The sequence below is a fragment of the Tupaia chinensis genome, unplaced genomic scaffold (assembly GCF_000334495.1).
Source record: "Tupaia chinensis unplaced genomic scaffold, TupChi_1.0 Scaffold000074_1, whole genome shotgun sequence".
Taxonomy (NCBI): Eukaryota; Metazoa; Chordata; class Mammalia; order Scandentia; family Tupaiidae; genus Tupaia; species Tupaia belangeri.
The window spans coordinates 1,369,213-1,385,363 of NW_006159534.1; the positions used below are offsets into that span (position 1 = coordinate 1,369,213).

Below are 16,151 nucleotides of genomic sequence, written 5' to 3' on the forward strand. Positions count from 1 at the left end.
CAGCTGAGCCACAGACTCCTCCGGCGGGTGGCAAGACCCTAGGAGCAGGCAGAGACGTTGGGACGGGGAAGGGGCAGCGCGGGCCCTGGAGGGCGCAGGGGTTAAGTGCAAGTGCGTGGAGTCTCCCCTACAGCTGAGAAGGAGAAAGATTGCAGGTGGGAGGGCTCCCAGGGGTCCTTGGCCTAGTCCTGGTTCCCAAAGAAGCCTGAGAGCTTCTTTGGGACCCCAAGTCTGCAGTGAGAATGACACCCGAAACCAACCGGAGTGAGTGACCCGAGCTCGAGCTCGTGCTAGGCCCCGTCACACCTAGGCTCATCCTCGCAGTTGGATTGTATGGGGCTTTTCAGCGCCCTGGCAGTACTGCTTCTGCCGCCACCGCTTGAAAACACTAGCTGTTTATACTCGTTTGCCTCTTTCCGTTGCTTAAAAACACCCCCATTCCCCTCATGGGTTTGCCTGCTTTTCCTCATGAGGTTGCGTCTATCTTAAATCCTGTAGAGTGCAATGTCTGAGCAAGAGCGTATACAGGAATGTCTGAGGAAGGAGATAAGGTCGCTTCTCATCTCCACCAAGGATGGTTTGACCCCACAACAGTTGGAAAAGGAGTACCTTTTGATGATTGGCAACCACCTCCCACTCCGAATCCTTGGGTACCGGTCCACTATGGAGCTGGTGTTGGACATGCCTGACGTTGTCAGTGTCTGCCCCTGTGGGGATGATACTGTAATACTGAAAGGTAGGTTTAAGGTTTTGGAAGGTGTTTCAACCCTGTAATAAAAATAATCACCTAGTAAATAATTGTTCTAGCTCTACAGTTTTGTGTTTCAAGGAATGGATTTTAATTTGGTGTGTGTGTGTAATAATAGGTGCCTTCAGAGTTATGGGCGAAGTTACAGCCTCAGCAAAATTAAACCATTCTCCAGAAAAATATGCTTTCACAAAAACTGCATTTTGCATATGATTTTAGGTTATTGCACCTTAAGTGGGCAGAAGCATAATAGAAGCATAACAAAAGTATGTTTTAAAATTCCACAAAACATACACATTAAAAACCAAAAGAAATTGTAGTAAAGGGTTTTTTTTTTAAATTCATCTCAAGGGTTTCAAATCTTTCAGGAGTCAGCAGTTAGGATGATACCTTAGGTTCTCTTTTCATTCTCTGTTAGAGGAGCTTGCAAGTTCTTGTCCAAAATGCAGGTAATGAAAGACCATGGGTTTATGTTTCTGGTGCTACCTGGATAAACAGCTCCTAGGAAAATTAAAAATAGTCTATATAGATACAAAGGATAACAAAGGGAGTAAGTTTTTCACTTAAATGTGATTTCTTTTTTCACATCTCTTAGCCATTCCAGATGAATCCACCAAAGGAATAGCAAATTTAGTTGCAAAGCAGAGAAGCAGCCATAAGAGTCGAAACTCCATGCAGAAGGGAAGGGGCAGCATTTGCTCTGGGCCAACCTCCACAGGGCGAATACCTTACCGAGGAAGGGTGCCTCCCATTCTCCCAGCTGTGGTGAAGAGCGAATTGAAAGACCTCTTGGCATTATCTCCTGTTCTCCTTTCTGATTTTGAAAAGGCATTTGCCAAGCGATTTGGAAGATCATTCCAGTATATGCAATATGGCTTCCTCTCTATGTTCGAAGTGCTGAATGCAGCTTCAGATGTTATTTCTGTAGAGCAGACCAGAGCAGGTTCTTTGTTAATGCTGAAGAAGAGTATATCAGAGGGAAAAGAGAGAGTATGGCCAGCCGGTAAGTGTGTTATAATAAAATAATTGTATTGCGGATTAGCAGATGGTGGCACAGTTGTGGTACAGTGAGTTTTGTAATGGCTAAGCTTCATGAGTTTTTTAAAGTTGAAACCTGCCTCTACCACTGGTGAGCTGAGTGTTCACAGGCAAGTTACCTAATCTGTCCAAGCCTTACCTTCTTCATTTCTAAAATAGCAATGAAAGTACTTGCCTTGATTAAGGTGCTGAACATTCCCACATGGCTAACCATGGTTCGAATCTGGACTTGGTGGCTTGCTTTCTAAATCTCTCTCTCTCGTCATATAAAAATAAATGAATGAATAAATTTAAAAATTAAATAATTCTTTAAAAAAATTTACTTGCCTCTTGGTTGTGCATGAGATGAGATCTATAAAGTGCCTGGCATTTAGTAAGCTCACAACAAGTGTTAGTTATTATAACAAACACAAGGTCAGTGGCCTCTAAAATATTGGAAATGAATGCTAGGTGTATGTGTTCATGTAAAGAAAATGTAACATGAAAGATGAAAAGTTAAAAAATAATAATAGTAGCAGTGGCCCATCTGACCTTTACTATCACTGGGGAAATCCTAGGAGGCACTTCAATAATTTATGTAGTGTAGTGATAACTACCTTATTTGGGTAACATTTAACCTGAGATTCTCATGATCATACTATAGACAGAGAGGGTGAGTAACCGTGTCTTACAGATAAGGAAACCAAGGGTCATGGAAGTTAAATGACTTTCTCAAAGTCACATGGCTGGAAAAGTGGTGCAAGCAGGGTTTGGTACTCAACTCTCACTATGCTCATCCTGTGCTTTCCTTTCTTTATTGTTTTTAAAAGAATTATTTGCTTAATTGTATTTATTACTATTGTTATTGTTTTAATTTGACCAGAAAGAGACAGAGACAGAGAGAGAGAGGGAAAGTGAGAAAGCAGTTGCCAAGTCCAGGACTTGAACTGCTGTTGGCCAAGTGGGAGTCCAGTTCCTTAACCACCACGCCACCTGCTGGCCCCCATTCTGTGGTTTTCTACCCGGTTGTGTGTCTGTCTTTCGTGTTGTGTAACAAAATACACCTCTCCATTCCCCTTTCCTATATATCTTGGAGAAAATAAATTAGTACTCTAGAATAATATCCTTTTTTCTCTGTATTTCATCCTTCTTTCCCCTCATACTGCTAAATGGTGATCCGATTTAAGAAGCATAGTTCTAAGCAGACTTGGAGACTTCTTGGTCCCCTAAATGGGATGCAGTTTTTTAGGTTTTTACCTAACCAATCTTTCCTCTCTATAATTATATTCAGGTGACCTTAAGTGGAATTTTAGATGTTCCTAACCTTTTTGGTAACATATGATCTCTTGGTTGTATAGATAAAAAATTGCTTCCATTGTATATAAGTTTAATTGGTTTAATATAAAAATACAAGTGTCTTTCTTTTTTTCTTTTTTCTTTTTCTTTTTGCTGTAGGAGGTGGATAGACAGAAGGAGAGAAAGTGAGAATGTATCCCTTAGGGGTGATGACCACCCCACAATCCTTTCTCCTCCATTTTCCTGTGGAGATTTTGGGCACACATGCACCTAGCATGCCTTTTAAGTTGTTAGGACCGAAACGTATAGTCAGCCATGTGGGATCCAGCTGCCTTAACCACCACACCAACTGGCTGACCCAAAATACAAGATTTCTTAAGTTTTACTTCTCTAAGTTGAGGGCAGTTAGCTTACAGTAGCCTCTTCATATAACCATAAGAAAATGAAGTAGAAACTGCTAGTGACAATTTTTCTCTCTTCTTCTGTTATTCACGAAAGGTAAAATTTTTACCCAGCCATTTAGAATGAAACAAGGGTCATACTCCACAGGCTCCCAGGTAGCAAAGGCACGTTTTTCACAGCCTACTTCAAACATGGAACCAATGAAGCCAATATTGAACATGGAAAAGACTTTCAAGTTAAATGTAGTGCAGACTTCAAGGCCAAATCATGATGAGAAATTAAACCAGGTAAGATATATGAGTTTGTAGATATAAATTTACTAAAAATACTTTTTAAAATATGTTGCCACTTACATATGACCTTTAAAAAGTCATGGGACCAGCAGGTGGCATGGTGGCTAGAGCACTGGAATCCCAGATGACTGACCACAGTTCAAGTCTTACACCTGGCAGTTTGCTTTTGCTCCCTTTCCCCTGGTGAGTGCATGTGCCCTGCAGCAAATTTTTAAAAATAATAAGTAATATTAAATATTTTTTTAAAATTGAAGTCATTCACTTATTTCAGGTTTGCCTAAGCATTTCCTGTGGTTCAGTGGATTAGTAAGAAGTGAGAGGTGGCAGTGAGAAAAGAGTATAATTTTATCAGCTGCATGGTTTCTACTATTTTCTGCAGATGAATTCAAAATCTGTATCTCTAATTCCAGCTTCTCACCAAAATTGTAGAAGCCTATTTGCAACTTACATCAGGTGAATGGTGCCATCAGGTGAATGGCTAGTCCCAAGAACCACAATCTTGGTGTTTTTCTCTGACTGTAATGCTGAAAGACTGAATAAAAACTACTAACAATGTAATCAGCAAAAGCTAGCATAATAACTTAAGCAGAACTTATAATCAGCACATAGAAATTAAGTTTAAGGTATAAAAAATGTCTTTAAAAAAAGTTTGCCAAAGGGTGCATGCATGAGGTAGCGGGGAGGACAGCAAGAGAGCACCTTTCTGCATGGGGCATGGTCAAGCTGCAGTCTTTTCCATTTCTCCCTCCTTTGGGAATTTTGGGCACATACATGTGCCCTGCGTGTTTCTCAAGCTGCTGGGTCTGGGGCTTGTACGTTATAGTCAGTCAGGTGGGATCCAGATGTCTTAAGCACCAGGCGGTGAGCTAGCCCCAAATGCTTTATTTCCAAAACTTAAAATTAACATTAGTAACATAGTCTACATATAGTATAATTACCCATTGTATATGTATAGTTTGAGTTTTGACTTAATATATCTAGTAATATAATCACCATCAGAAAAAAAAACAGAACATTTTTTAATAATCCCCCAAATTCATTTATACCACTTTGTAATCTGAATCATTTTCCAGCTAGAGCTATAGGTAACTACTGCTTTCTTTAACTATTATTTTGACTTTCCAAGAATTTTATATAATTGAAATCAAGCAATATCTAGCCTTTTGTGTCTGGCTTCTTTAACTTAATAGGGTGCTTTTGCGACTAAGTAAACTGGACACTGGGAGCTTCAAAAAGTTTGTGGAAAAATGGAGATAAGTATGAGTTTATTTTGGTGCAAAATGTTGATATCTGTAATTTTTTTCTTTGAATCTCTTTTGAATGATTTATTTATTTTACCACAGGGCATATATGCTCACTTTAGAGAGTCAGAGAGAGGGAAAGTGAGAAGTCACCCCCAGGGGAAATGACCAGGCCACTAGTCCTTCTCCTCTATTTTCCTTCTGGGAGTTAGGGTATGCATGCATATGCGCCGAGTGTGATTTTCAAGTCACTGGATCCAGGACTTGACCTACAGTTGGCCATGTGGGAGTCCAGTTACTTAAGCACCATGCCACCTACGCACCCTCATCTTTTTTTTAAAGATTTTTTTTGTCATAGGATGCATGCACTCACTGGAGAGAGAGGCAGGGACAGAGCAAGGAAAGTGAGAAATCACCCCCCCCCAAAAGGGGAATGGTCATGTCACAATCCCTTCTCCTCCATTCTCTGAATGTTTGGGGTATGCATGCATGTACGCATATGTGCCCAGTGTGATTTTCAAGCCACCAAGTCCAGCACTTGATCCACAGTCGGCCTTGCAGGAGTCTACTGCCTTAACCACTATGCCACCTACTGCCCCTTCATGAACTTTTTTTTTTTCTTTTTCTTTTTCTTTTTTTTGGAGAGGTTTTTGCTATAGGGCGCATGCGCTCGACAGAAAGACAGGGAGAGACAGAGAGATAGAAAGAAATCACCCCCCAGGGGGATGGCCACACTGCAATCCCTTCTCCTCCATTCTCCTCTCAGGATCTTGGGCATGCACGCACACGCACTCAGTGTGAGTTTAAGCTGCTGGGTCCGGGACTCGAACCGCGGTTGACTACATGGGAGTCCAGCGACATAGCCATTATGCAAACTGCTGGTCCCTCATGAACTTTTTGAAGACCTTTTTTATATCAGTATTTGTTTTCTTGTTGAATAGTGGTCCATTATACTGATATCTATTCCTTATTAGATGATATTTGTGTTGTTTGGTCTTTACAAATAAAGCTGTTCCAACATTTTCATACACTTTTTTTTTTTTTTTTTTTTTTTTTTTTTGCCATAGGGCATATGCACTTGCTGGGGAAAGAAAGTGAGAGAAAAAGTGATAAATAACCTCCCAGGGGGAATGGCCATGCCACAACAATCCCTTTCTCCATTTCCTCTTAGGCTATTGGGCATGCTCACACATGTGTCTAGTGTGATTTTCAAGCTGCCAGGTCTAGAACTTGAACTGTATAGTCAGCCATGTAAGAGTCCAGTGCCTTAACCACCACACCACCTGCTGGCCCCTTTCATATACTTTTTATGAACATAGTTCATTTCTTTTGGATAGTTACCTAGGAGTTGAAATACTCTGTCATATTGCCAAATTGTTTTCCAAATGTTTTGTTTTTATATATGAGAATTCTAGTTGTTCCGTATCTTTAACATTTGGTATTGTCAGTTTTTAAGATATTAGCCGTCCTGAGTGGATATATAGTGCTATCTTATTACGGTTTTAATTGGATCATAATTAATGATGGATAATGTTGAATGCTTTTTCATATGCTTATTTACTGTTTCTGTCTCTTGAATTGGAAGAATTATTTTTTACCTGTTGAAGATTCTTAATCCAGAAATTCAAAATCTGAAATGCTTCAAAATTGAAAACTTGTAGTGCCAATAAGATGCTACAAATGGAAATTTCCATGTTTGGCCATGTGATGAGTTGTAGTCAAAACATTGTAATACAGAAATAGAGAATTACCTTCAGTCTATGTGTATGAGGTGAAATATAAACAAATTTTGTGTTTAGACTTGGGTCTCAACCCCGAGATATCTCATTATGTATATGCAAATATTCTAAAATACTTGAAACAATCCCAAATATTTCAGTTGAGGGCTACTTAACTTGATATTCTGAATGCAAGCCACTCGTAAGAGACATGTTTTGCAAATATTTTTTCCTGACCTGTTTTTGTCTCTTTATTTCCTTAATATACAGTCTTGTGGAACAGAAGTCTTTAATTTTAATGAGTTCTAATTTATTCTTTTTTTCCTATAGTTCTTGCCTAACAGATCTTTGTTTAATCCAAAGTCATAAATTTGTTCTCCTGTAATTTTATGATTCTAGTTCTCGTTTTTAGGTCTGTTACCTATTTCAAGTTAGGTTTTGTATAATGTACGAAGTATATATCAAAGTTTTCTATATATGAATATATAATTTCAGCACTGTGTATTGAAAAGACACTCTCTTTCTCCTTAAACTACCCTATTATTTTGACACCTCTATCAAATATGTTGACTTCATATATCTGTAGTTCTATTTTAGATCTCTCTTCTGGCCCATTTATTACATGTCTGTCCTTTTGCCAATACCACTCACTCTGTCTTAATTATGGTAGCTTAAAAAAAATTATTCACTTCTCCCATAAACAGAGTGAGAGAGGGAAGAAGAGAGAGAGAAAGACAGGCACCCCCAAATGGTCCTCACATGGTAACCTACCCCAGCCTCACCCAGTCCCATATCATGGACATATGCCTGATGTATTCAAGAAGGTCTCTGGACGTGTAATTGGAATCTTTCTACATGGGTCAGCTCCTCAGAGTGTTATGTTACTGTTACCCTTTCATATAGCCCCTTGTAGTTTTATAATATCTTGAAATTATATAGCTAAGTCCTATAACTTCATTCCTTGCAAAGTTGCTTCGTCTATTCTTGGTTCTTTGGTTTTAAAGTACAAATTCAGTTTCTTAGGGACCAGCAGTTAGTGTAATGGCTGTGTCACTGGACTCCCATGTAGTCAACTGCGGTTTGAGTCCCAGACCCAGTGGCTTAAACTCACGCCAGGCATGTGTGCGTGCATGCCCAAGATTCCAAGAGGAGAATGGAGAAGGGATTGCGGCTTGACCATCCCCCTTGGGGGGGGATGTCTTGCTTTCTGTCTCTCTGTCTCTCTCTGTCTTCCTGGCAAGTGCACGCACCCTATAGCAAAAAAAAAAAAAAAAAAAAGAATTCACTCTCCAAGGTAGATGGCCATGCTGCAATCCCCTCTCCTGTCAGGATTTTGGGCACATGTGCACATGTGCCTGGCATGAGTTTCAAACCACTGGGTCCAGCACTCGAACTGCAGTTGGCTATTTGGGACCCAGCGTCTTAACCACTACACTACCTGCTGGCCCCTCTAAATAGATTTTTTATTGCAGTTGAACATGTAGTTGTTTCAACATTATTTGTTGAAAAGATCCATTGTATTGCTTTTGTTCCTTCATCATTGATCAATTTACTAAACATACAGTTTTTTTTGGGGGGGGGGAGGGCGGGGGAGGTTTTTGCCGTAGGCCGCGTGTGCTTGCCCAAAAGAAGAGAGACAGAGAGGCAGAAAGCAAAAAGGTGAGAAATCACCCCCTAGAGGAGATGACCACATCGCAGTTCCTTCTCCTCTATTCCCCTCTCGGGATCTTGGACATGCACGCACATGTGCCCGACGTGAGGTTAAGCCCCCAAGTCCTGGACTCGAACCACAGTCGACCACGTGGGAGTCCAGCAACATAGCCATTACGCTAACTGCTGGTCCCAACATAGAGTATATTTTTTAGCATTGCTGATAGGGTGCATGTGCTAACCAGACAGAAACAGAGTCAGAGATGGAGGCAGAGAGAGAGGGAAAATGAGAAATCTCCCCAGGGGAGATGGCTATGCCATAATCCCTTCTACTCTAGTCTCCTCTCGGGATTTTGGGAACGTATGCACACATGTCTGGCATGATTTTCAAACCACCAATCCTGGGACTCAAACTACATAGTCATCCATATTAGATCCAGCATCTTAACCTCCACACCACCTACTGTCCCCAGTTTAGTATATTAATGTAGATCTATATCTGAGCTCCCTAGTCTGTTCCATTGGACAATTTGTCTAGTCTTTTGACACTACCATACTATCTTGATGACCATAGCTTTATTTTTTTTTTCCTTTTTAAGGTTTTTGCTATGGGGCACAAACTCTTGCCAGAGAGCGACAAAGGGAGAGAAAGTGAGAAATCATCCCCAAGAAGGGATGGCCATGTCACAATCCCTTCTCCATTTTTCCCCCTGGGATTTTGGGCATGCGTGCACATGTGCCTATCGTGAGTTTTAAGTCAGTGGGTCTAGGACTTGAACCATGGTTGACTATGTGTACGTCCAGCAATATAACTATTATGTTTTCTGTTGTTCTCATACCATAGCTTTTCAATAAGTCTTGTAAGTTGGGTAGTATCAGTCTTCTGACTTTGTTCTTCAATATTATATTGGCAATTCTGGGTCTTTTGCCTCTGTATGTAAGCGTTGTAATCAGTTTGTTGATATTCACAAAATAACTTGTTTATAGGATTTTGATTGGGATTTCATTGGCTCTATAAATGAAGTTGGGAAGAACTGACATTTTAACAATATTGAGTCTGTCTATGAAATGTACTCTTTCTTCCACTTATTTAGTTGTTAGGTATCTTTGATCAGAATTTTGTAGTTTTCCTCAACTAGATTTTGTACTTATTTTGTTAGATGTATATATGTAAGTATTTCATTTTGGTGAGTGCTGATGAAAGTGGTATTGTGTTTTCTTTTTTAACATTTATTTAATTTATTATTATTTTAAATTTTCTACAGGGCACGTGTGCTTACCAAAGAGGGAGAGAGGGAAAATGAGAAAGCAAGCCACTGGGTCTGGGACTCAAACCACAGTCGACCATGTAGGATTCCAGTGCCTTAACCACCATGCCACTTGCTGACCCTGGTATTGTGTTTTAAATATCAAGTTCTGGGACCAGCAGATGGTGTAACGGTTATGTTACTGGACTCCCATGTAGTGGTTCGAGTTCTGAACCCAGTGACTTAAAACTCACACTGGGTGTGTGCAGGTGTGTGCCCAAGATTCTGAAAGGAGAATGGCGGAGAAGGGATTGTGGTATGGCCTCTTTCTGTCTCTCTGGTAAGCGTATGCACCCTATAGCAAAAATATCTCTCTTAAAAAAAAGTCCCCATTCCAGCACCAAAAAGCAGAATAGTCACAAGGAATCTTCCTAAAGCTAATGAGGAGTGTCTGTTATGTGGAAAAAAGAAAAGAAAAGAAAATCAAATTCCACTTGTTCATTGTTGGTACATAGGAAAATTATTGACTTTTATATATTAACTTTGTATCCTACAACCTTTGTATATTGCTTATTAGTTCCAGAATGGTTTTGGGTTTTTGTTTTGTTTTGTGTTTTTGAGAGATTTGTGCTGTAGGAGATGTGTGTTCGCCAGGGAGATAGTAAGCAAGAAATCACCCGCCAGGGAGGATGGCCATGCAGTAATCCCTTCTCCTTTTATGTGCCAGGCATGAGTTTTAGGCCGCCAGGTCTAGGACTCAAACCATGGTCAGCTACAGAGTCCAGCAACATAACCATTACCATCTGCTGCTTCCCCCAGAAGGGTTTTTGTTTTCAGTTCATTCAGATTTTCTCCATAAATGATTATGTCATCTTTGAACAAAGTTAATATTATCTTTCTTTCTACTATGTATACTTTTTATTTCTTTTTCTGTCTTTCTGTATTTTCTTAGAACTCCAGCAAGATACCAAAAAAACAGACATGAAGGGAACAGTTTTCTTTCTCAGAGTATTTTTTATTCATTTTATTTATTCTATTTGTTTATTAACCGTATTTCTTTGTTTTATATTTTTAGTGGATATTTCAGGATTTCCAACACTTTTTTTTTTTTTTAATATGGGGCACATGCAATCACCAGAGAGAGACAGTGAGAGGGAAAATAAGAAATCATGCTCACTTTTGTGGCCACGCCACAATCCTGTCTCCTCCGTCCTCCTCTCAGGATTAGGATGCATGCTCCTCTCAGGATTAGGATGCATGCACACATGCCCAGCATGAATTCTAAGCCACTGGGTCTGGGACTCAAACCACAGTCTGCCAGGTGGAAGTCCAGCACCTCAAGCAGCACCTGCTGCACCCCTCTAACATTTATTTTTAAGTTACTGTAGTTGACCCTACTATAAAATTATACTGTATCACCTAAGAACCTTAGGGCAGTATATTTATATTTCCCCTTCTATCTTCTGTATTATTGATTCATTTTAATTCTCATGTTATGTACCCCTTAATACAGTCTTATTTTTACTGTGCTGCTATATAATTACTAAATAGTATTAAAATCAATACTTACTCAAAAAGTAAGTCAATTTTTAAGAAATTAAAAGTGAAAAACATCTTTTCTATTTACTCTCATTTATGATTTCTGGTGCTCTTTAGTCTTTTTTATTTATATTTCCTGCTAATATAATTTTCTTGCTGACTGGGAAATATTAACATGTCCTCTAAAATAAATCTGTTGGTAGTGAATATCCCCAGATTTCTTTATTTTAAAAAGTCTGTATTTATTTCTTTTAAGTTTATTTATTACTTTCAAGGGATTGGAAGAACCTCAAACAGGGTCTTCACATTGCAGTCCAGTCTCAGCTGGTTGGACAATAGGCATGCTCAGGGAGATCTTGGGATGTGACTCAGGACCTTCCCTGTGTGAGTGAGCTCAGTTGCATAACCATTGCCCACCACCTGGTGCCTTTGTCTTCCTTTTAAACAAACAAACATAACCCTCATTATTATAGTATTGTTCAAACAGGCCTGCATGTGCTATAGTGGTTAAGGCACTGGATTCCCATGTGTTCAACTGTGGTTAGAATCCTGGACTCGGGGGCCTGAAACTCACTCTGGGTGCATGTCTGTGTATGCCCAAAATCCAGAGAGGAGAATAGAGAAAAAGGGATTGCAGCACGGTCATCCTCCCGAGGGGTGATTTCTCACTCTCTGTCTTTCTAGTGAGCACATGTGCCCTATAGCAAAAATCTCTTAAAAAAAAAATGTTCAAACTTACACACAATAAAGAGAATAGAAACATAAAGCCCTGGTACCTGTCATTGAGCTTCAACAGTTATTAATTCATATTTAGTGTTGTTTCATTCATATTCCTAATTACTTCCACTCAACTCCCCACCACTGGATTATTTTAAAACAAACCCCACATATTATATCACTTCATTTGTAAATACTTCAATATACATCTCTAAAAGATAAAAAATAATTTATTTTGGAGGGGTTTTGTAAATTTATTTTTATTTATTTACATTTATTAATTTATCTATAGTGATTTTCAAGCCACCAGGTCTTAGACTTGAACTGTGGTTGGCCACGTGGGAATTTAGTGCCCCAACCACCATGCCACCTGCTGACCCTGTAAATTTATTCTTAGAATTTCTGGTTTATATGTAATCGATGCATATTTTTGTGGGCTCCAGTATATTTTTTAAGGCATATGTTCAGTGTATAATGAAATTAGGAATATATATATTCTTGTTCAACATTTGAATGTTATATTGTACATATTTGTTAATAGTTCTAGTTTTTTTTTAAAAAGTATTGTCTGTATTTTAACCTCTGTTGTGATACACAGTCCTGAAGCCTCTTCCCCTTATTTGCATGCATTCTTGCATCCATTGAAATTATTCTCATTAACCTCCCAAAACTCCTTTCCCCTCCCACACCAAGCAGCTTCTGGCAACTTCCATTTTTCTATTTCTGTGCTTTTTATTAAGTCCTTAATTTTCTGCCATAGCATGTGGACATTTGGCATATGTTAAGTAGGAACATAACAATATTTGTCCTTCATTGTCTGATTTTTGTCTTTTAGCATGCTGTCTTCTAGGTTCATCTACTTTGTGTCAAATGGCAGGATTTTGTTCTCTCTGTCTGAGTAATATTTCATTGTGTATGTGTACCATATTTTCCCTATCCCTTCATTGATTTTTGGACAGTTAGGTTGATTCCATCACTTTGCTGTTGTGAGTAATGCTGCAGTAAACATAGATGTAAAAATGTCTCTCAGACAGTGATTTCCTATCATGTGTGTGTGTGTATCCAATACTGGGATTGCTGAGGCATGTGGTAATTTTACTTTTAGATTTTTGAGGAACCACCGTATACATCTTCTACAGTGGCAGTAAAAATTTGCATTGTTAGCAGCATTGCGCAAGATTCTCTTTTGTCTGCAATCTTGCCCACCCTTGATATATATATATTTTAAATTTTGGTCATAACTATTCTGACTGGGATTAGGTGATATCTCTGTGGTTTTGGTTTGCATTGCCCTTATAAGAGATATTGAACATTTTTTCATATGATTTTTAACCATTCATATGTCTCTTTTGGAGAATTGTTTGTTCAGGTCAGTTGCCCATTGTTTTATTGTATTATTAGTTTTTTGGGGATGAGCTGTTTGAGTTCTTTTTATATTCTGGCTGTCAATTATTTGTCCTAAGTATCATTTGTAAATATTTTCTCCCAATCTGTGGGTTCTCTTTAACCCATGTATCATTTCCTTTGCTGTATAGAAGCTTTTTAGCTTGATGTAATCCATTTACCCATTTTTTGTGGTGTTCCCTATGCTTTAAGGGTCTCATTAAAGAAATTTTTGCCTGCCCCAGTATCTTAAAGTCTCCAGTTATTTTCTCTGGTAGTTTTATAGTTTGGGGCTTATGTTTTAGTCTTTAATCCATTTTGAGTTATGAGGCATTTTTGTAAATGGGGAGAAATGAGGGGAGAGAGGGGTGTAGTTTCATTTTTCTGTAGGTGGATAGTCTCAGCACCATTTGTGGAAAAGACTTACCTTTTCTCCACTGAATTGTCATGTGCCCTTTGCTGAAAATCAGTTGGCTTTATTTTGATGAATTTATTTCTGGATTTGCTAATTTATTCCTTTGATCTATGTGTCGGTTTTTATACCAGTGTTCTGCTGTTTTGCTGATTATAGCCTTGTAATATATTTTGAAGTTGGGTAGTGAGATGCCTACAACTATTATGTTGTTTTTAGTGATGTGCATTCTTTTGTGATTCCAGATAAATTTTGTGATAGATTTTTTCTTCTCTTTTTTTAAAGTATTTTTTCTTTAGTTGCCAGAGTGCTCATGACTTGCCAGAGACAGATAAAGAGGGGGAGAGAGAGAAAGCACCCCCCTCAATGGGATGTGGGCATGTTCTAATCCCTTCTACATTTCTCCATCTCATCAAGATCTCAGACATGCACACATAATATATCCAGCATGTTTTTCAAACTGCACTGGTGCTGACATTTGAACCATGGTTGGCTGAGTGAGATCTGGCATCCTTTTACTACCAGGCTCCAGGGCTAGACTGTGATTGGTTTTCTGTTTCTCTTAAGAATGTCCTGGAATTTTAGTAAGAATTGCATTTAATTTGTAGCTTATCTTGAGTAGCAGTGATAACTATGTTGATTTTTCATACCCATGAACAAGGGATGTATTGTCTTTCTTTTTGTCTTTTTTCAATTTATTAAGTTTTTAAAACAATTTTCATCGTAGAGATCTTTTACTTCCTGGTTAGATTAATTCCAAAATTGTGTGTGTGTGTGTGTGTGTGGCAGTAGTAAATAGAATTAATTTCTTTATGTCTGCCTTTACTTATTGTTAAACTGTTGGGTCATTGGAAAAGTCATGACACATTTTTGCATAGAAAATATATAGCATTACTTTTCTGATGACCCTGTGTATCCATATTAATTTCTGTGTGTAGATTTTATATCCTATAACTTTCCTGAATTTCTTTATCATCTCTAATAGTTTGTTTGTTTGTTTTTGAGAGAGATTTTTTCTATAGGGCACGTTAGAAAGTGAGAAATCACCCCCCCAGGGGGGGATGGCCATGCCTTGATCCTTTCTCCTCTATTGTCTTCTTGGGATCTTGGGCATGCACACACAATGCTTGGTGTAAATTTTAAGCTGCAGGGTCCAAGACTTGAACCTCAGAGAACTACATGGGAGTCCAGCAACATAACCATTACACCATCTGCTAGTTCCTATCTAAGAGATTTTTTTAGTGGATTCTTCAGGTTTTTCTATGTATATAATCATGTCATCCACAAGTAGGAACAATTTTACTTCTTCCTTTGCAATTTGGGTGCCTTTTATTGCACTATCTTCTCTGATTCTGTTGGCTAGGACTTCCAATACTATTTTTAATAGGATAGGAGAAAGTGTACATCCTGTCATGTCCCAGTTTTGAGAGGAAAAACTTTCAACTTTTACCTGTCGGGAATGATGTTAGCTGTGGGTTTGTCATCCACAGTTTTTATTGTGTTAAGGAATGTCCTTTTTGTATTTGTTTGGTTGACAATCTTAATCATGAAGGGATGTACTTTTTTCAGATATTTTGTCTCTCCTTCTGTTAATGTGATATAGTACATTTATTTTATGTATAGTGAACTATCCTTGCATCCTTGTGATAAATCAATTCTTTTTTTTTTTTTGTCATGATGTATAATCTTTTTAATGTATTGTTGGATTTAGTTTCCTAGTATTTTGTTAAGGATTTCTGTATGTATCAGGGACATTGGTTTGTAGTTTTTTTGTGTTTTTTGTGTGTGTTTTTTGTTTTTTTTTTTTGTCTGCTTTTGATAGCAAGTATTGGTAGCTCCATAGGGGAGGATTCCCTTCATTTGGATCTTTCGGAGTAATTTTATGAGAATTGGTATTAATTTTTTTTTTGGGGGGGGAGGTTTTTGCTATAGTGCATGTGCGCTCACCAGAAAGACAGAGAAAGAGAGATAGAAAGCGAGAAATCACCCCCCAGGAGGGATAGCTACGCCACAATCCCTTCTCCTTCATTCTCCTCTCGGGATCTTGGGCACGCACGCACACACACCCGGCGTTGAGTTTAAGCCTTCGGGTCCAGGACTCGAACCACGGTCGACTACATGGGAGTTCAGCGACATAGCCATTACGCTAACCGCTGGTTCTGGTATTAATTCTTTTTTAAAGGAGCTGTAGAATTCAGCAGTGAAGCCATTTAGAACCCCAAATAAACCCCAAAACATACAACCAATTGATCTTTGATAAAGGGTACCAGTCAAGGGAACCAGCAGTTAGCGTAATGGCTATGTCGCTGGACTCCCGCGTAGTCGACCACGGTTTGTGTCCCGGACCCGGTGGCTTAAAACTCACGCCGGGCGCGTGTGCGTGCGTGCCCAAGATCCCGAGAATGGAGGAGAAGGGATTGCGGCGTGACCATCCCCCCTGGGGGGTGATTTCTCGCTTTCTGTCTCTATGTCTCTCTCTGTCTGTCTG

At 39.0% G+C, this 16,151-nt stretch overlaps 1 protein-coding gene across 3 annotated transcripts in view; it reads left to right on the top strand.

Moving 5' to 3' along the window:
* Positions 1-36: 36 nt before the first annotated feature.
* The window catches only part of TDRD5 (tudor domain containing 5), a 100,257-nt gene continuing 84,142 nt past the window's right edge, over positions 37-16,151 (top strand). For all 3 annotated transcript variants that reach the window (XM_027768074.1, XM_027768078.1, XM_027768079.1), the window contains exons 1-4: positions 37-111; positions 499-736; positions 1,344-1,751; positions 3,560-3,750. In XM_027768074.1, coding sequence (XP_027623875.1) covers positions 505-736; positions 1,344-1,751; positions 3,560-3,750 — 831 coding nt within the window. In that variant the 5' untranslated portion in view covers positions 37-111; positions 499-504. The remainder of the gene's footprint in view (positions 112-498; positions 737-1,343; positions 1,752-3,559; positions 3,751-16,151) is intronic.